The following is a 20,345-nucleotide window of genomic DNA, read 5'->3' as shown; positions in this document are numbered from 1 at the left end:
TTTCACTCCTTTCTCAGGTCCTTCCCACAAAGGACTTAACTAATGATCCATGGACAAAATGAAGCATTTAAATTTATTCATTAATCATTCATCTCCAGCTCATTGAAAATGCTAAACTTCCACAAAATTAAGATTGAATATTGAAAAGTGATTGAGGGAGACAGCTTTCAGTGAGTGAAGAGAGCAGAAGAGTGTGGGCTGCAATAACAAAAAATAGATTCTTTGGAGAGACGACAGGCTTCGCATGGGCATGGTCAAGGTGGCCAAGGTGTACTAAGTGCTAGTTAAGGTCATGGGGTTTCACTAGTTGTAATTAGATCTTGGGATCTGGAGAAGCGTAGAATTTCTGTCAACACTGCCTGTAATTATTCTCTTTTCCAATTAATGGTGACATAGATTAATTATCTGATGAGGCAAAGCCAATTGCAATCATTCACCCAGCTAAAATTAGATCAGTCCTGACAGCAGCATGAAAGTCACCTGTTTCATTGTTATGGATTTGCTGCAAGTAAAGAGGGGGGAATAGTGAAGCGTGCTAGGGTAAGTAAGTTGTCTGGTACAGGTGAATGTCCAATTACACTGCTATTTGAACTGAAGGCATCTACTCATTGGATCCAGCGGCATCTGGATTGGCTTGTTTGTTCACCCCGTAGCATCATCAGCAGTAGTAGAGTCATCTGTCAAGGATTGTAGGAAGGCTGAGATAAGTTCGCTTTCCTCTGACATCTCCTCCTGTTGAAATAAGGCACAAACAGAATAAATGAAAACAGGCTAATTAGGAAAATGCTGCTTTTGTAGAAAGGCACCAATAAAGCATCTTCGTTTCATGTGTCTCCTGCGCACACAGTTGACGTGTCTGCAGCTGCGAGAGTAAAGTTACCGTCTTGTTCTTATTTTTCGTCAGGAAGGAGAACAAGAGGCTCCTGGTGAACCGCGTCCAGGTTCAGTGCTCTTCTGTTTTAAAAACCTCAGCATCCAGTTTTTCTATTAAACTGCCTGGCACTGTCAACCAGCTTGGGAATCTGAACCAGCCTAGCCATGCAGAAATTCTCTGACTAACAATTATATCAGAAACAGGATCTTGGATTACTGTCCCCTGGGACTGGGGCAGTGGGCGTCTGCTCCAATCATTACTGGCCATTCAACAAGGCTCTGCACTGCTCTCCGCTGTTAGCCATTGTCAATTATGCCATCCCCAGTGTAAACTCGCAGAACACAAAGCTGAACTGCCAGTTCTGGCAGGAGTGTAACAGGATGACAGCCCGCCACCCCACCCTCCCTACTCCTACAACACCCCCCTCCCCCACCCACTCCTACACACCCACCCTAGGGTTCCTTGGCCTCCCTTCCCTCAAGCTACTTTTGAACAAACTGCCATTTGGCTTCTTATTCCAGCACTATAACTGTGAAAGCGTTAACCTGACCTCTCTTATGTTCTGCTCGTGGGGTTAAGTGGACATGATGGATTAGCACAGGCCTCATCAGGATTCAGCCTGGTTTCACTGCAGTTACAACCAATGTCAGTTTTATTGATTCCTTTATTTCTATTAAACTGCCAGTTGATATTGATAAACTTTGACCCTGTCAGAAATACTAATTGTGTTATAGGAATTGTGAAGGTTTTAATATTTGGATAGGTGAAGTGATTATGCCTGCTCGTAATCTCATAAGGCATTTAAAGTTGAGCTCAAAAGGGCTTTATTTTGTTTTTTTGTTCCATGTGTACTTTTTGGAGGATAGAGCCTGATCTGGACTCTTCATCAGGAGCCTGTTTAAAGTGAGTGCTGCCTGCTCTGATGGACCCTGTGCTGAGCTGTGACGGGTGACGGTGTGGTGCGCTTGAATACACCAGCTCTTTTGTCCTTCACACTCTGCAGCTCTCTGATAGCTCCTCCCCCTGTGCCCCATTCCTCCCTGCCTTGAGCTGTGATCTGCTGGGGCCTTTTGAGGCTGGGCCGCTGAGACATGGCTGCTTCCAGTAATGTCTGGACCAGAACCCATCGAAAAGAAAAAAAATATATATGCCAAGCAGTCAGAGGAGGAGAAACTGAGAAGGAAACCACCTGATAGCACTTTACTAGGTATCCTCCTGGAAAGCCTCCAATCAAAATCAGAGCGTATTTTGCCTGCAGCGTATCTGCTAAATTTGTTGTTGGATCAAATTAAGCGACAAAAACAAAATAAGAATTTTACACAAAAACAACAGCTTGCAACTGCCAAATATGGCTGTCGAGGGATTTAGGATATCCTACTGCCTAAGTAAAAAGGAAGTGAAAAAGTGGAAGTAGTTCATACTATGGTTGCATGCCACCTGGCTCTGCAGTAATACTGGACAGGACATTTCATAAAGATTCATCACTGTCCCTCTGTCCGCTTTGACCTCATCGCACATCACAGCACAGATTAGACACCGATTATCCTCTAATTGAAGATCCTTACTTTTCAACCTTGCAGAATATGCTCCAACTCTTCGGCGAGACAGACAGAAGGTTATACTATTCACAAAAAAGCTGTAAGGCATGGACATCTTCCATGTGTTGTAATGAACTCTGAATTAGATGCAAAGTGTAAAAAAAGAAAAAGAAAGAAAAAACAAAAACGGGCTCGAATCTTAATGCAATGTGACAACACATGTATACAGACAAAAAAGAGAGGCAGAGCTAGCCTTAGACACAGGGTCACCCAGAAGGCACCGTAGCACACGCACATCATCCATCACATCAGTCTGTGATCTGATAAGTAAATGTACAGACTGCATTGTAAGAGTGGTGTCTTAAACTCCGCCATAGCAGTGACGCACAAAGCCTTGGTGGATGTTTGCCTGGCTGCTCTTGCTTGTCAAAGAAGACACAAGGCAACTGACTAGCCGGATGAGGCTCAAACAATGCCAAGCATAACATGGAGTTACTGTAGTATGCAAAAGAATATGCTGCCATCCGGTAGAATACCTAGACCGGGATGAAAGTTGAATAAAAGGATTTGCCATTTAAATGAATGGTGACAGTCGGTGCAGTTTTCCAGCCTGTTTTACATGTATATGTACAAATACCTGGGCTGTTTTTATTTTCCAGTCGGTCTCTTGAGAAAGAGCCTGGCACCGGTCCAGTTCAGCCTGGCTGTAGAGGCTGCGTTGTTTGAAGTATTTCACCAAAGCTTTGTGCATCCTCTTCTGCAACAAAGAGAGCTAGGGGGAGAGAAGGCAGAGAAAAGGAATTGGTAAGGCAGGAGAGGAAATTAATGGCAGTGTTCAAGAAGAATGATGGAGGGGAATAGAGAAAGCAGTCAATAGCCCATTCTGCAGTACACGGGCCTGACAGGAATTTCACAGTCTCTTGGTTTCTCTGCCCACTCGTGTGCACTCATCAGAATCCAGTCACATCTGGCTGCCAGGATGGGGGGTTAATTTTCTCTAAATGCTTCAGCAGTTTTGTTCTAGCCGAGGCAAACTCTGTGACTGCAAAGCTGATGAGTAAAATATTTCTACTTCACCCAGTTTAACTTTATACCAATCCCCTCAAGACATATTTTACACATACACACAGAGTCATGAACCCCCCACTGAAACCAGAAATTATTCCTAGTCTCTTGGAAAGACATGCTGCTTGCTTTATTATTTGAACACAGTTTCAAGCAAAGAGGTTTAAATTCTGATAGATGCCATTGCTTTTCTTCCCCCTCCATCTCTCTACTCTTCCTACAAAGCTTATCATTGCTTGGCAATGTGTTCCCCAGTGCATTGAAAACTAAAGCGAATTAGCTCAGTCATCAGCTCCTGAAGAAAAGACAATAACAAGAATGCTCTTTATGGTGTACCCTGTTAAAACCCAGGAGCTGAAAGCCTCTACATAAACAACGCTGTGCTTACTTGTACAGTAGATTCAAAAGGATATTGATAACAGAGATGCTGGGACATGCTATAAGATGTTAATTAATCATGTATCTTTTAATATACAACTGCAAATTAGGAATACTTGAATGTCTTTACACTTTTTCATGAGCATTCTGATGTAAATACATTTGACATGACGAAATTTCTGTCTTTAAAAGAAAAACTACCAACTCTAATATTAGATTAATTAAATGAGTCTTCATTAGTCAGTTAATAAATATAATTCACTTTTCATACCACATATGTGCTTTGTTTTGTGTTGTGAGACTGACTGTAATAGTTAAAATCTAGAATATTTTTGCATCTGTACTGGTGTTAAAGCAATATGATTATTTAGCTCAGAAAGTTACACGTTTATATGCCTAATAATTTCTCCAATTTAGGCTTTGACCTGTCTTGATTGACAATGGCAATAAATTTAATGAATACAGACTCTTTTATTATTGTTATATTATTAATTCAATAATAAAAAAAGAAAGAATCAACATTACGCTAAAAGAACGGTGATCATTTAGTTAAGGAAAACAAATTCAATCCATAATTCATTACAAACAAAGGCCAGGTCTAACTCTTAGGACAAAGTGCTCATCTAGGTAATGGCCCTGTAGTATTAAACGACTATAAATTATTAGGTGTATATATATATATATATATATATATATATATATATATATATATATATATATATATATATATATATACACACACATACATATATACATATATATATATAAGTAAAATAAAATGGAATAGTAACTTATATTCCACTGCTGACTACTATTAAAGGCAGGTAGTTGTTACCAATTCACTCTATATACAGAAATAAGATTAACACTAAGTGCTTTGTCCAATGAAATATAGTAAAAAGCAGCTTATGAGCTTAATAATGATTATAAACCTGCATTTTACCATGTGACTGCGGAGGGGGGAAAGTGAAAAATTACAATATTTTGCACTTTAACTTTCTTTGTTTTAGCTGTTTTTACATGTATGGCTTTGGATGGACAATGTCGTGGGGAATAACTTCATATTAGCGGTAATCTTTTATATTTGTCCGCATATCTCAGCATATTAAGACATGTTCTGCTATGTAGCAGCTGTCCTGAACACCAAGTGAAGATTGTTTTAGGTTTGCCACTTGAACTACTTCAAGTGATGCCTGCTGTCAGCATTATACTGCTAGATCCCAAAATGTTTGGATAGTGGCACAATTTTCACTATTTTGCCCAAATACACCACCGCAGTAGACTAAAAATGACTCAATAAAACACAGACTCTAAGCTTTACTTCAAGGTTCAAGTTCTACCTTAAAGGCTGAGAAATGTCCTTTTATATATATATATATAGTCCCATATTTTAAGGGCTAATTGCAATTTAACAAATCAACATAAATACATTTTGGTTTCAATAATTGTTAATAACATTTATCTCCTTTGGTATGAATTAACTGCCTGAACTCTGACTTTTTTCTTTTCTTTCTTTTTTTTTTTTTTTGCCAGGCTTCAAATTTTTACTTTGTTTTCAGGGAGTAACATGCAGCTCCACAAAGTAGAGGTCAAGTGAGTTACCTTCAGAAGCTGCTGGGCTGCTTTCTTAGTATACTTTGGATCACTGTCTGTCTCTACTGTGAAGCACTGTAAAGCCAGCTCTGCAGTACTTGGCTAAATCTGAGGGGGATTTAGCTCTGTCCACTTTAGAATGAATCCAGATACTTTTAGTTTCAGTGACGTCATCAGCAAACACTGGTGACCCAGTGCTACTGGAAATCGTGCATGCACATATGTCACACTGCCTCCAGTGTGTTTTACAGGTGATATTTTATGACTGGATCACAAACTATCCCAAGCGTTCCATTACAATATTCTGATACAGGTTAATCTTGGTTTCATCTGTCCAGTGAATGTTGCTGCAGAACTGCTCTGGCTTTTATTTATTTATTTTGGCTAAGTATAATATAGCCTTTTGTATTCTTGAGGCTGATTAATAGCTTTCACCTTGTGGTGAACAGTCTTTATTTGCCCTTGCCCTTCTCTTTATGGTAGACTTGGAAAACGATATAACTACCTCCTGATGAATGTTCTTCTGTTGTTTTTCTTCGTTCGTTTTTTCCTAAACGGTATTTTCTTTTCCTCAGAATTTACCAAACCAGTTTATCTGGCCAATCTCAGTGTTCTCAGTAACACTGTGATCAATTTATTTTGCAACCTAAGAGTGGGCTGTTTTACTTGTACTCAGAGACAAAGAGACCTTTGACTACATATTGTTGCTTCACAGGCTACCCAAAACCTTTATCTGCTTAATTTGTGAAGAAATAACCAAAGAATATTGCACATCTATTCAATTACTTTAAAAGTACTGAAAGGTGAAACGTTGTATATAAATTCCTCCATGACAGTTAAAGTAGTATTTATGCTTAGGGTTAGGGTTTGAAAATGATGAAAACCGTGTCACTGCCCACAGTTTCCATACCTAACTATATTTCAGTGATACCTTAGAGATGAGTTTCATTGTGCCCCTCAGTTAAATTTAATAAAAGAGATTATGGACTCTGAAAAACACAAATGACTGGCATCTCACTCACTTGCACTAATGTACTGATCTCTCAAATGATCCTGACAATGTTAAATGCATTTACCTTGTTGCCTCCAGTTATAAACGAATCAATTAAGAGCACTCACATTGTGTAACATATGTACTAACTGGGACACAATATGCAAGCATTATACAGATAATTGGAAATTTAAAACAGGAAGGAAATGCATTTGAATGTGTCTGTATAAATCAGATTAAATGATTAAATGTGTTAGGCCGACATCTACATTTCAGAAACATTGCTGATTATGAGCTTGTTATACCAAAATAATAACAAAGAAAAACAACTAAATTTAGCCATAAAACACTAGCCGAGAGGCTGCTGTTGTACAAGTGTGGAGTTGAAACAAACAAAAATGGTGAAGGCTGAATCCGGAGTAAAAGAAAATCAGGCTTTGATCATGAGCGTGGAAAATCCTGTCCACAGGATTTTATTTTTGCATGCATTTTTCACTTGATAACATTCATGCAGTTAGATGAGGAATTGCTCAAGTAAAGGTATTAGTCATTTTTGGAACAAATAATATGTATTTTTCATTGCAGGAACAGTGTGGCTTCTCCCTGGTGTTATGCTTGTCATGTGTAATTCTATTCTAGTTAAATAGTGTCAAAATCTATAAAGATTAAACAGTAAAATGCTGCTGAGTTGTCTCCCTCAACTAGTCAGACCTCCAGTGCTATTTTAGCACTGTCTGATCCTGACCCGTGTTTGCTGCTGATCCTTCACCAATTACTGCGGTGAGCAGGGCAAATTTGTAACACGACGATGATAAGATTTTTCACCTCTGGCCACCTTACAAAACTATAATCAGGGAAATGTTGAAGTTATAGTATTTACATGTACCATCAACCTCTTGCTTTACTCCCCTTGCTGGAAAAACTATCATTACATTATGTCACATCCATCATCCTCCTCCACTCGAGTTATCTCATTATTAGACTGCTGCAGTAACCTCCTTACTGGTTGCCAAACTAAAACCTTAAAATGACTGCCTATATGCAAAGAAGTGGTGTCTGGTGCAAAGTAGAATACCACCAAATAAAACATGAAGGAACATAAGGCAAAGGTCTTAGGTCATGAAACAACAATAACAGAAGAAGGAGGGGAACAGATAGCAAGGTTATATAAAATGTACCTGTGTGGAGTAATGAAAAGATTTATGTGCGCTGTTTTTCTCACTCAGTGCAGACACAGACTCCTGTTTGGCCTCCATGAGAATCTTCCTAAGGTCTTCATACCGGCTTGCCAGCTGTTTGTTTTCCTTTAGCGCAATTTTAAGTGCTTCCTGAAAGAGCATGAGGAAATAAGTTTAGGATCAAATATTAAGTGTTTACAGTAACTATGTAAAATCACCCAAAATTAGCATACAGTATACTGCAGACCAGTATTATAACTACTGTGACATACCTGCACTACATCGTCAACATTTTGCCATCTAAAACATTGATTCAGATTAAGTGTGTCAGTATTGGATACTTGCCCAATACTAGTTTCTTTGTTTGTTTGTTTTCTTAAGTCTGCATACCTTACTCCAGTGGGAGTCAGGAATTATTTTGATGTAACAACTTAACCACAGATTATAGTGAAACTAACCAATAAAACTTTAGCAGTTACATAGTGGGTGATACTTATACTGACTCATAAGGGTGGTATCAACACCGACACCAATATGGTGTTTCACCTCCAACTGTTGACAATAATTTACAAAAATGCAAAGTATCGGTAGGGCTAGTTCATCAGATTGCTTGTAGGAGAACTGGCAGCATCATTACATATACAAAATAGATACTGAATAATTACACTGATTCTTGTTTAAGAGACTCTCATAGCTCTACAGAAAAAAAGATTATATATAAATATAGTGAAGCAAGATATAATATAGAGCACTTTGAGTGCTGTACAGTAAGCCCCTGCTGACCATTTAGAAGCTGCACCACTGACCTGCTTCGTGTGTGTGTGTATATAGTACGATAGGCAGTTTGTAATTGTGTTGTTAAATAAGGCGACATAAACAGTGGCCATACAGCGCCGTACGCTTTTCTGGGAAATCAAGCAAATAAATCACAGTGAGGATGCGTCTCTCTGCATGTCCCTTTTTCATTTGAACAATGTTTCCTGAGTACTGGATAAGGGTGTGAATATCTCAACTCTACCTGCAGACATAATGAAGTGTGTCTCTGCAGTAAAACAGAACAGCACTAAAGTGATGAGTTTAACCCAGCAGAAAGAGGGGCTGTAAACATGACAAATGCCTGCTATTGATTTCAGGTTTAATTACTCCATGCAGCACTGACAAAGCCCATCTGATGCTGTTGTGAAGTGTAAATGGAACAAATTACACTTCATTGCCCATAAGAAACTGATAGCGTCGGCAGTTTGCATTGTTTACTTTATCCTCGACAGACGACAAGCCCTGATCAAATCAAAAAAATAGGTGCCTTCCATGTGTGTGCAGTGTGCTTTGAATAGAGATCACCACAGATTTCTAACCAGTTAACCTATTTCAGCTTGATGTACCCTGCGTGTGCAACAACCACATACTGAAAAACAACCACATATGCTTCCAGCAGCTTTTAGTTATACTAACCTGCATCGGTTTCTGAAGAACAGGGGGGAGATGGGGTCACATATTTTTAAATAAAATCTCATTTATAAAGGTTTCTATCATTCTGCTTCATGCACTGTGATTTCTGAATGCACACGCGCCCCGTGATGTTTTGACACTGTACACATTATGCATGTTTCATATTGGTCCCAATGATTAGTGACCAATTTCCTTAGAACCTCAGTCTTGTCTCTGATCTTTTTATTTAGTGAGAAGTATTGTTGTTATATCATCTTATTTTGTCAAGTGAAAAAGACTAAACCCTTTTTTGCATGACTAACTTTTATCTGGCTAATGGGAGTTGTGTCTATGAGGAAGACTTCTAATTCTTAAATTGTCTCACGCCAACAACTTCTTTAAAGTTGCTGCACTTGGATGCATGGCGGCTTAAGCTCCATTGCCTTTTCTTGTTTTGAACTAATGCATTCTTGATCACCGTTTAATGAAACTATATACCACATGGCGATTTCACATTAGATAAGCCATGTGAAACCCCCATCAGCAAAGAGGCTCTGGCTGGGGCTGATAATCCTGCAGATGAAAACCTTACAATAAATAGGGGTTTCTCTTACAAAGGAGTGTTCAAATGCTTGCCATTTTGTGCACAGCAGAGTCACATTTTATTTTCAGACATAAATATAGCAAGGTCCAGATTATATGCTTATTTGATGTAGTGAACTGCAGGCTTACATTCAAACTGCTCTTGAAAATGTTGGCCTACAGGTAACAAAAAAAGAACACCGCATCTCACCACGACATGCATCATCAAATTCGTCCAGACAAAAGACTATAACAACAGTGAGTTGTCATTTGCGGAAAAAGCACTTAAACGAGATTGACCGTGGCTTGTAATTTTAATTGCACACAGCTCTTTTCTCTGTATCTTAAGGGAAGTATTGTGACAAGCAATGTGCTGACACTAATCCATAAACAAATAAGCAATGAGATGTTTTCTACAGCTTGTCTCTGATTTCACAGTATTTGACACAAAAGTCATGTATTAACAGAGAGTTATTGAGAAAAACATTTTTCTTTTTTCTTTTTTTTTTTTACCTTGGTGTCTTCCATTTGCTTTTTTCTTGCTGTAACATGAGCGGTGTGTGTCTGCATGGATCGCTGTGTTCGTTGTTGGCAGTTATTAATATCAAACTGCAAGGTGCTCATAATGAGAGCAGCTGATTTGTTTCTGAACTCCAGCACATCAAAAACACTCCTGGAAGGAGAAATCAAACACATCAAATCACATAAAGCTAAATAATTGCAATAATTATGTTTTTTTTTTTTAAAGGTGGCACAATTTTTGAGCATTTAAGTCAAAGTACTAAGGAGGTTGTATATTAGCCTTTTTTCTTCCTTTCCTCACTCTAAGCTATTACACCTAGCACAACTTACTGAAGTTCTGCTATGACTTCTGGGATGTTTTCAGCTATTTTTTCCATTTTATCTGAAGCATCCCGGTATTCCTCACTTTTATTCATAAGGTCACTGATCCTTCCCACGGTGTCATCATATTTCTGTACAGCAGCGCTGTGTAAATCCTGTAAACAAAGAGGTGCATGAATTTACAAAAGTCTAAACCCTATTTTGTTGAAAGAAAGAGAATGTTTTGATACATAGCCATGACTAGCTTTGGCCTCAATGAGCTTTACAGAGTAAACCTGACTTAGCAACCTGCATCATGCACCTTTGTCCTTCTTACCTGAGCAGCTTTCAGATGATCGCATTGGAGGTCTTTCTCATTCTTAAGGTTGATTAATGTCTTCCTGTGTTCACATGAAATCCTTTCCAAATTGTCTATCATTTTTTTAATTTCCTATTTTAAAAAAAGAATAGTTACAAATGTACCTGCTTAAACTTTTGAAATGTTCCTCAACTATTATAAAGTTATTCTGCTACCTCCATTTTTGTCTCCAGGGCTTTTGTCACTGAGGATGCATCTTCAAATTCTTTCTGAAGTTGCTGATTCGTCAGCATTGATTTCCTTTGCTGTTGTTTAAGTTGCTCATCGAGATCTGCACACTGAGTCTGATGGAATAGAAACATGAAAGCCAGAATGTCATCACACTGACCTCAACAGGTGTAAACAACACCAGGAAATGGGAATGCACAAAGTCGATCAAACTGACTAAACTTTACTTCTGAAACACCTCATAAATATACCTTAAGTTGTTCCAGGGTAGTCCTCTGACCTGTCAGGTCTTTCCTCAGGTTTTCAATCTCTGTCTGTAGAGCACAGAAAGAGCATACAAAGAGGATGTGGTCTCACATTTTACACTGTAACCCATGAGCATTATACATATGTTGCCACTGACCCTGGCCCTCTCTTTCTCTGCGAAGGTTAGCTGCTCTTGTTCTTCGAGCTCAGCCTGAATGACACTGTGCCGGGATACAACTTGGGTCACTTCTTCCTCGGCCCTTTCCCACTTCTCGTCATTGTCACTGATTTTCTGGAGCATCTGTTTCCTCTCCTCACACATCTGCTTCACTGCTTTCTCGCTAACAAAAATCACCCAGTGAAGTAACGTCATACACACACAAGGACTACTGTACACAGTAATGATATTTATGAAAAGGTGATGCATGTTCTGGCTTTTCCATGGTACCTCTCCAAAATTTTTGTCTTGTAGTTTTCCACACTCTGTTCATACTGCATGTTTTCTTTACGGAGAGCTGCAAAAGTTTTGCGTTTTGATTCAAGTTGTTCTTCTATGCGGGAGACTTCTGCTTCCCCATTCAGTTTCTGTGGATAACATGGAAAGACGAACTTCATGGACCAGTGTTAACGCAAACTTATTTTATACTCATGGTTTTAAGTGAAATGTTCTTGATATTTGTTTCAATTACAGAGAAAAAAAGGAGCACACTACTCATTTTTAATGGCAGAGTACAAAGCGACAAAGATTCTGGAAGAGTTTGTCTGAATGTGTTAAAGGAAACTGCTTTTCCTGCTTTTCTACTGGGAATATATAAGATGTATCACTCTGTAACAGTCATTGCTCATTGACTCTGAAGGATAATTACATTTATGGAAAAACATGCACATAACTTCTATAGGAATGGCTATAAAGGAGCTGGTGGCTTTTTTTAGGTTTGGTGATATTAGCTTATACTGTAAAAAGGAAAATCATGCACCTTCCTTACTGGTAGAGCCTCAAAAGCTTGGGGAACTCAGAATTTTAACCGATTTCAAACTTCTTAGACTATAAACTTTGCACTGTCCATTTTCTTCCACTTTCACTGATTTCAGTTTTTAGATTCATTTTTTATGCTAGGGTTTGGGGACAACGCAGATAATTCTGTGGCTAACACTGCATACAGTCTTACCAAGTGAGCCATTGTGACAAACATAGGTAGCAATAGGGCCTCTTAAATGATGAGGAGATCTGCAGAGTATTCGTGACTTTGTAACATTTTTGTGGTTCTACTTACAGTTTTCGCAATATCTTCTTGCAGGGAAATTAGTTTTTCTTGTAACTTCTTATTCGTATGTATTTCACCCTCAATTTGAACATTTAACTGTGCAATCTATAAAAAAGGTTCAACAAACAACAGGGGGAAAAACATTAATATCATTACTCCTAAGTGCTAATAATTAGTATAAATATGGACTGTGTGACTTACTGTGTCGGTTTCAGTTTTCTCTAGCTCCATCATCTCAGGGATACACTGAGTTATAAGTGCACACTTCTCTTCTGCAAGAGCAATGGTCTTTTCAGCATCCTTTATTTCATCATGTAGACCATCATCCATCATCTTCAACTGATTTAAACTTTCCCTGGAAAAAAAATAAAACACTATTTTGTCTAGGAATATGCCCTCATTCAAAGAAATCAGTTATATATGATTCTATATATGTGTATAAGTATTATATAATTATTTTAGTGTATCAGGACATCAATATTATTTTCCCATGAAAAGAATTTATGTATGTACAAAACAAAGATGAAGATCTTTTAGCCTCAAATCGAAGATATTTTTTAAATATTTATATATTATTTATAGTCATTTAAATATTTAGCTGGAAAGTTTGGTATCATCAGCAAATAGCCCTGGGAGAAAACATTTAGGACCAAACAGAACCCTGGGGTATCCCATAAAGTATTCTCAACTTCTCAGACAGACGCCCATAATAAACATTAAAAAAATAATAATAAAATCATAGAAAGATAATTACATTCTATGAAAAAGGTTAAAACTACAAGAATAAAAGTGACTTTGAAATGAAGACTTAATTGAAGATCTATTCTAATGTGTTTCTAGTGTGTTTCAGTGGATACTCACAGTTTTTTTGCCAGAGTATTCTTCAGTGCCAGTAGCTCTTGGTCTGCTGATATCTTCTCTTTTTTAGCAGCCAGCTCCATGTTTTTAAACCTATTCTGGGCTAACAGGAGATCATGCTGTATTTTTGAGCGAACGTCATTAGCCTAAAGAAGAGCGTGAGTCATGGGATTAGTATTTTTCAGAAATATGTTTCATGACGAATTTCACACATTTATATACAATAAAAGAAAACATGAAACTGTTATGAAATCATACTGTGAGTCTTTTACCAACAGGATCCACTGCTAAAAGCCTGACTGCACGCTTAGAAGGGCGTTTACATATTGAAACTTTTTGTCATCCAATCATTTCCTTTCTGCACAAAGTAAAAGCACATCTGCACATAAGCACTAGGCTTTAAGCACAGATTAGGTTGAATTTGGTCGCACTGTTTAATTCAATCATAAACTATAGAAAGTGGCAAGTGGAAAATGTAAATGAACACGATTCACTCTTTGAGGATCATGAATATCACTAACAAATTAAAATTTCATTTTATATAGAAAGTGGATAAATACATCAACAAGCATGCAACCCAGAGCGTTTCCCTATTTGTGAATCACAAATAGAAATACAGAAGAACTCACAGGCTACTGAAAGTGAGCTACAAAAACTAGAATCATGGTGCAACTTTTTAGATTTTACATGAACACCCAGAATATGACAAGTGCTCTTATACTGTAGTAGTCAAAATGAATGAAAAAAACTTTACCCTTCCACACCTGTAAACTACAGTTGCAAACCCAAGTTCCAGTGACTAAACACGATCAATAAAATCACCCAAAATGCAACTCAGTTGTTATTTTTCATTCTGAAGTGTAACATAAAAGCACATTAATCTTGCTTGGATTTTGTACTTTCACATATTTGTGCTGTGTTAACAACACGTTTGTAGAATTCTTGGGAAATAACTCCACGAATCTTAATCTTCTACCAATATTGCATATTGAAAATGTGCAGATATTTGTTTGAAATTACAAATAAATCCTATTACAGCCTACCTCCGCTTGTTTAGCGTCAATCTCATTTACGAGGTCTTTCTGGAGGTCGATTTTTTCCTTCACAATTGGAACTTGTTTTTTGGCAAAACTGATGTCCTTGTGTAGGCGCTGATTCAACCCCTCGGTGTGTGACAGTTTCTCTCGGGCTTGGTCAAGTTCCTCTCTTTCCACTTTCAGCTGCCACTTTAATTCAGTGATATCTCTAATGCAAGCCTCATGTTCTAAAAGTGTAATAGTCAAAAATTAATTAAAAAGCTTACTCAGTGAGTTTAAGAAGAAAAAAAAAATCGGCTACATCACAAGAAGCAGCAAGCAGTTCGATGAGGATGTGACACCTCATGGTCACTGACCTTTCTGCACAACATAAGCATGCTCTTTTTGCCTCCACAGTGAAATACTGTCCACTTTGCTCTCCAAAAACCTCTTCCTTTTTTTCTCTTTAAGCAGGGCTTCCTCTGCATGCTGCCGATCAGCCTCCAGCCGCTCAATCAGATACACAACCTCGCTGAGGACATCATTTATTTTCTTCAGTAGTGGAGATAATGGACAACTTTCTATGGGATAGGAAACTTATATTTCAACTACACAAACAATACAACAATAAATTTGTAAAGTCAGATTCCCAAAGCTATCTAATCTACACGTTTACCTCTTGCACAAATTGCAAAGCCTTCAACATACAAATCTGTAGACATCACAGAGTCAGAATCTGAGTCTCTGGATTGAAATCTGACAAAACAAGTTAACCTCATGTCACATTTCATACTTCATTTCATTTCATATTTCATTTCATATTAAAAAATAATGAAATACTTCACCTTAAAGTTTTGCTGTATTTAGCTTGTGATTGATATCTTCCAGACTGCCACAAATTAAAAGGGAAAATGCGTCTTTCAGTTTCTTTTAACACCTATCAGGATATTTGTGTTACAATCTCCCATCTGTTGGACCACTCAATGCCATTATTTTACCTGCTGACACCTGTTTTCCACTGTCATCTTAATCTCTTGGATATGGTAGATAATGCTGTTGACCCATGGTGAAGGACTGTTGAGCAAAGCACAGGTGCGACGTCTACCAGAGCAAACAGCTTGAAGATCTACTTGATCTTGAGACAGATAAAACAGCATACGGTCAGTAAAAGGCCAACCACATCTACAATCCATACACTATATATTAAATATTAAATAGCTACAACACAGTTTATCTCTTTTTCTTTATGAATAGACTCTGTTTATTTGAAGCAAACACTCGCTCAAATGAATGAATTAATTTTGGAAAAGTAATTAATAAAATTTATTTGGCTGTGAAAGCTGTTGTGTGCTTCTTTACTTGCACTTTGATTCTGGTTTTACAGACTGCAAAATACTGGGAGCATCAGTGAGAGAACAGAGAAGTCCTTTCAGTGTCTCAACACAAACCAAAGGGTGCAAATCTTGGTGGTGAAAGGACGCCATCTGGCTGTCACAAAGCGGTGCAGTTTACGAACCTGCACAAGTATTAAAGAAAGTCTTTTGATAAGCTAGTTCAGATGAATAAAGACTAAAGTGATGCTGTTTTTAAAAAATTAGCCTGCACACTGCCTCTTAACATGCAGCGTTACTACAAATTCATTCCAAACATACAGTAAATTCACTTGACTACACTATATGTAAAAATGTATCCTGGTGTCTATTACAACAGTACAGTGTAGGCTCGAATGTTTCTGTGACGCTGGGACTTAGTTTTAATCAGTGATTAATTAGCAGTCACAGAAAAAAAACGAGTTACACTTTCTAGGAAACATTCATTCATTTTTGGTATACCGTGCATTGAGTTGTAAACGTTTATATTCTTATTTATATCTTATTTTCTCCTGGCTGAGTTCAGTGCATCAGCAGAAGGCATTAGAAGACCAAAGAGCCAGTAAGATACCAAACTTTAACATTATCAAGTTAGTCTAGGATTATATGAAGAGACAATAGACAACAAGATGCCCTTAATTCAAAGAACTGTGGCACCAGTTCATCCCATTTTTAAAACAATATAACTGAAATAAAACAGTGACTGTGATGTCTGCTGCTTTGGTTTTCTGCACAGCCTTTTCCCTTTACTTTTCCTTTACATCTCCACAGAAGTCCAAATTCACTTCCAATTCCAGACTGTCCCAGTTTAGTTCACAATTATTTACTTATTTTTAATCTGAAAAACATTTCAAACAAATCTGCTTAAATAAAAGTGAAAGTTTCTTTTCTTTTTTAAGCCTATTGAATACACTATTCTTTCAGAGTCTGTGAGTATTTGTATTAAATAATCTTGATCTCAGTAAAGGCCAACTGTGTGCAACCTGTGTGTTGTATTAAAGGCAGTCATCCCATTTACTGCACTTTGAAGTGAAAAGTATTCGTTAGCCTTTTTTGAAAGCACGCTCTCTTTACTTTTAAAACCTAAAGCATTTTCTCAGCACAAAACATTTTTCATGACCACAACAACTGGTTTACTGCCCAAGGCTCTTTGACTCTGTAATTATGCAACAATGAGCACATGTTATTCAGTCCAACTTTATTTATATAGCACCAGTTCATAGCAACGGTTGTGTAAAATGGCTTTAGAGCCAATTAGAGTGATCAGATGATCCCCTATCAGCAAGCACTTGGTGACAGGGGGGAGTAAGAACTCGCTTTTAACGGGATGAGATTCCAAGGATAACCATTCTTAGGAAGATGCTGTGACCAGTCAGTGAGTAAAGAGTGGAAAGAGAAGAGGGGGAAAAGGGGAGTACAGTGATGCCATGGACAAAAACTCACAGGGTCCCACTTTTGGGGGAGGAGTTAAAATCTCCACTGGTTGGTCTCATCCATTAGTTTGTATCACTTAGGTCAAGTCTGAGCAGACCAAGACATCTTCTGAGCTCTCCTTGATCTGAGAGAACCTGTTAGATCTTTTCTTCTTATCCTTTAATTTTTTTTAATGTTAGTAAAGCTCAAACAGGAAAGTAGGGTTGAGAGCAAGGGGGAGTGGTGCAGGGCAGACTTAAACCCAGGCCCCTGCAGGCTTTTAGCACGTGGGTCACCCAGTCAAACAGGTGAGCTATAGCAGACCTTTTCTTGTTAACCTTCGGGGTACACAAGCACCAATGTAGGCTGAAAGTCATAGCTGGATTGTGGTTCCAGTCCTTTAGATGTGATAAACAGGTGAAGCCCATATGCAACAACAAATGCCCCCAGGGTTTTTCCTATGTATAAAGAGAAAATTGGCTTCAGTCAGGTTGTATGGTGTAGAGAAGACCCAAAAGCATGATGTAAGACCCAGTGAAAAGGCAAACCTTCAATAGTAATCAAAAATAATGATAATGATAATAATAACAATGAGGAGTGAGAGGAAAAACAATAGAACACAGAGAGCGAATAAACATATTACAAAAACAAGGGTCTAATCAAAACAAGAACCAAAATCTCAATAAATACTAAACAAGAATCCAAAGCACAACAAAGCCAAACCCTGACAGTATTAGCCGTCCACCAGAGGAAATATTTTTTTAATTGGGGTTTAATTTAGTCAAGCATAAAATACATTTTTGTTATTAAAAGCCAAAAACAGCAAGAAAATCCAAAGACGTCTATTAAGTAAGGTAACACGGACACTGACCAACCTTACCTATGCTTCACAGGAGAAAGTGTATGCCCTCGAGGGGTTTGCAAACTCGTCTCAGCAACAAAAAGACTGAGACAGTGACATCTGCAACCTTTTCCACGTGACTGAGACCAGTTATCTTATCATGATGCTTCCAGAACAGCTTCTGAGTGAAGTAGCTCAGACTAAGTAAAGAGACTGGGGGAAAAAAGGGAAAAACTAAAAAGAAGACCATCTGCTGCTGAACAGCTGAGATGAATAATACACTCTGAAGTTGGGTAGGAAGGTGCTAAGGCAATATGTCAGTGGTGGGCTGAATTAGCTCTAAATCATACTGGCAGGGTGTATTATAGCCATAGAGGAGGCCCATGTGAGCCTCACTTGCAGTGCCATTTTTGCCAATGATGTTAGATAGTGACATTTCTTCAACATCATTAAATATCATTACATTTACTCAGCATTTAAATAGCTCTGAGTGGTGCAGATGCTTAAGCACTGCCTGGAAGACTGCCTAACACATAACAAGCCTCTACATTTAAACAAGGTGTTAGCCTAAAAAAAAACACATCCACAACGTTATTAATTTAGACTGCTTGTTGTAACAGAGAATGTGTAGAGTTAAAGTGGATTTATTTGCAGGTGCATCGCTTCTCTTCTCACCTTGTTGACTTGGTCGTCCTTCCCTGGATGGGAATCTGAGGGGTTCCACGTCCGGCATTGCTGCAACTTCCCCAAAATGTATTAAAAAGAACACATCGCTGACTCTAAAGCAACTTTTCAGCGCACTGTAAAAGCGGGAGAGACATCAGTTAACCTTCATTGTCTAATCTAAACCTGGATCTTTAGCTCCAAAAAACAAAAAAATATAATTGGTAGCTAAATATTTCTGTTATAATAGATTTAATTCCTGTCGTTGAACTTTGGGTCAAAGTTGCGCTAACTGCAAGTTGATACCTTCACTCATCTCCGGATGCCGCTCTTTTAGCTAACGTTAAGTTAACGTTTAATTAACTGAGCTAATGACAAATTAATGAGCTAGGGGAGGTCGTTGTCATGGCACAAAGTGAAAGCGGAAAAATGAATGGCTATCAACTTACTTGTATTAATACGCTTCTGGCTGGCAGCCATCAGAGAACTGTCTTAAACTGTGATACTGCTCTTCTGAATTAAACACCTCGCAGCTGACCAGCAACAAATACAACTTGACCCTTCTTTAAAGTTTTCTTCGAATGAATCAACTAAAGTTGCTGTCAATCTTCTTCGAAGGTTGCTTAGCAACAAGGGGGCCTGTACGCACGGGAAGGGCGAGTTACATTCAAGAGCAGCAGCTGTTTAGCTGCATGTGAAATTAGGTACTTTTTTACTTTTTTAAAACACATTATTTTTCTCAAAGGTGGGATTAATTTAAAATTCAAATTGTATTTTTTATGTTTTTAGGCGGTTATAGACACAGCAACCCTACTTCAGTAACCTATTTTCCAAGAATCCCACCGAAAGCGATACTTTTAAACACCACTCAGCAGCCATCTTGGAACGCACTTTGGAGAGTTATTTTGAAATTTCATATAAAATATGTGACCATTAAAACATAAGCCACTGAATTTATAAACTAACAGGCAAATCTGTTTTAAAAGAAACTGTTCAAAGATGATATCAAATCTGATAACGTTTGTTATGCCTGTGAAGCCATGTATGTAATATTGTACTATATAAAAGTAAAACTGAAACGCACTGAATTAGCATCACTGCTGCTATGCTGTTACCATATCATGTCTCTCTTAAAATGTGTTCGGTTGTTTTAACGATGAATAAACATTTTTGGACTTTCTAAAACTCTACACTTATGTTCAAAAATGTAATCTTTAACAGTGTAATATTTTATTGTTGTTTTTTTAATCGTTTTTTTTTTTATTGTGTGTGTGTGTGTGTGTGTGTGTGTGTGTGTGTGTGTGTGGTAATGGCAGGGTAGTGTCTTTATTTAGGTTTTCCTTTTGTTAATATTTTATAATGAGGTTTTCGTTATGATTCACATAATCTCTGCCCTGAATAGCTCACAATCTTCTTCCATTTACATTTAAAGAAATTTAACATGAAAGCGCATATAAACATTAAAAACTAGAGTGCGACACAATCAGTACAATCAGAACAACTGAAAAGATAAACGCTAAAGTAAACAACAAACAAATGATGAAAAGAAGGCATGTTACAAAAACAGATTAAAAATAATAGTCAAAGGTGTTCTACCTATAGATATATTATTGCACTTCGGTCACCATTAACGCAACTATTTGTCCACTCTTGGTTTTATTAGCTTTGCACTTGTTT

At 37.8% G+C, this 20,345-nt stretch overlaps 1 protein-coding gene across 1 annotated transcript; it reads right to left on the bottom strand.

Moving 5' to 3' along the window:
* Positions 1 to 54: 54 nt before the first annotated feature.
* Positions 55 to 19,255, bottom strand: ccdc178 (coiled-coil domain containing 178). Its single transcript, XM_026150203.2, has 20 exons — positions 19,118 to 19,255; positions 18,681 to 18,805; positions 15,380 to 15,516; positions 15,227 to 15,270; positions 15,058 to 15,137; positions 14,759 to 14,962; positions 14,409 to 14,629; positions 13,369 to 13,511; positions 12,709 to 12,862; positions 12,517 to 12,612; positions 11,691 to 11,827; positions 11,400 to 11,583; positions 11,248 to 11,310; positions 10,984 to 11,112; positions 10,787 to 10,900; positions 10,480 to 10,625; positions 10,141 to 10,300; positions 7,618 to 7,767; positions 3,050 to 3,184; positions 55 to 732 (listed from the first exon to the last, which is right to left on the bottom strand). Exons 2-20 carry the CDS (start codon positions 18,736 to 18,738, stop codon positions 643 to 645), a joined length of 2,445 nt encoding a protein of 814 aa, XP_026005988.2. The 5' UTR covers positions 18,739 to 18,805; positions 19,118 to 19,255; the 3' UTR covers positions 55 to 642.
* Between the last annotated feature and the right edge of the window lie 1,090 nt (positions 19,256 to 20,345).

The sequence above is a fragment of the Astatotilapia calliptera genome, chromosome 18 (genome assembly GCF_964374335.1).
Source record: "Astatotilapia calliptera chromosome 18, fAstCal68.1, whole genome shotgun sequence".
Lineage (NCBI taxonomy): Eukaryota > Metazoa > Chordata > Actinopteri > Cichliformes > Cichlidae > Astatotilapia > Astatotilapia calliptera.
Note: the sequence above shows the minus strand (reverse complement) of the source record. Positions and strands in the feature narration are given on the sequence as shown.

Bases quoted from the DNA above. Each gene is read 5' to 3' on its own strand.
- ccdc178 (XM_026150203.2), bottom strand. From the start codon at position 18,738: ATGCCGGACGTGGAACCCCTCAGATTCCCATCCAGGGAAGGACGACCA. The intron at 11,828-12,516 runs GTAAGTAGAACC...TGTTATCCACAG, and splicing joins AAGAAGATATTGCGAAAACT to AAACTGAATGGGGAAGCAGA. The intron at 733-3,049 runs GTATTTGTACAT...TTATTTCAACAG, and splicing joins GGAAAATAAAAACAGCCCAG to GAGGAGATGTCAGAGGAAAG.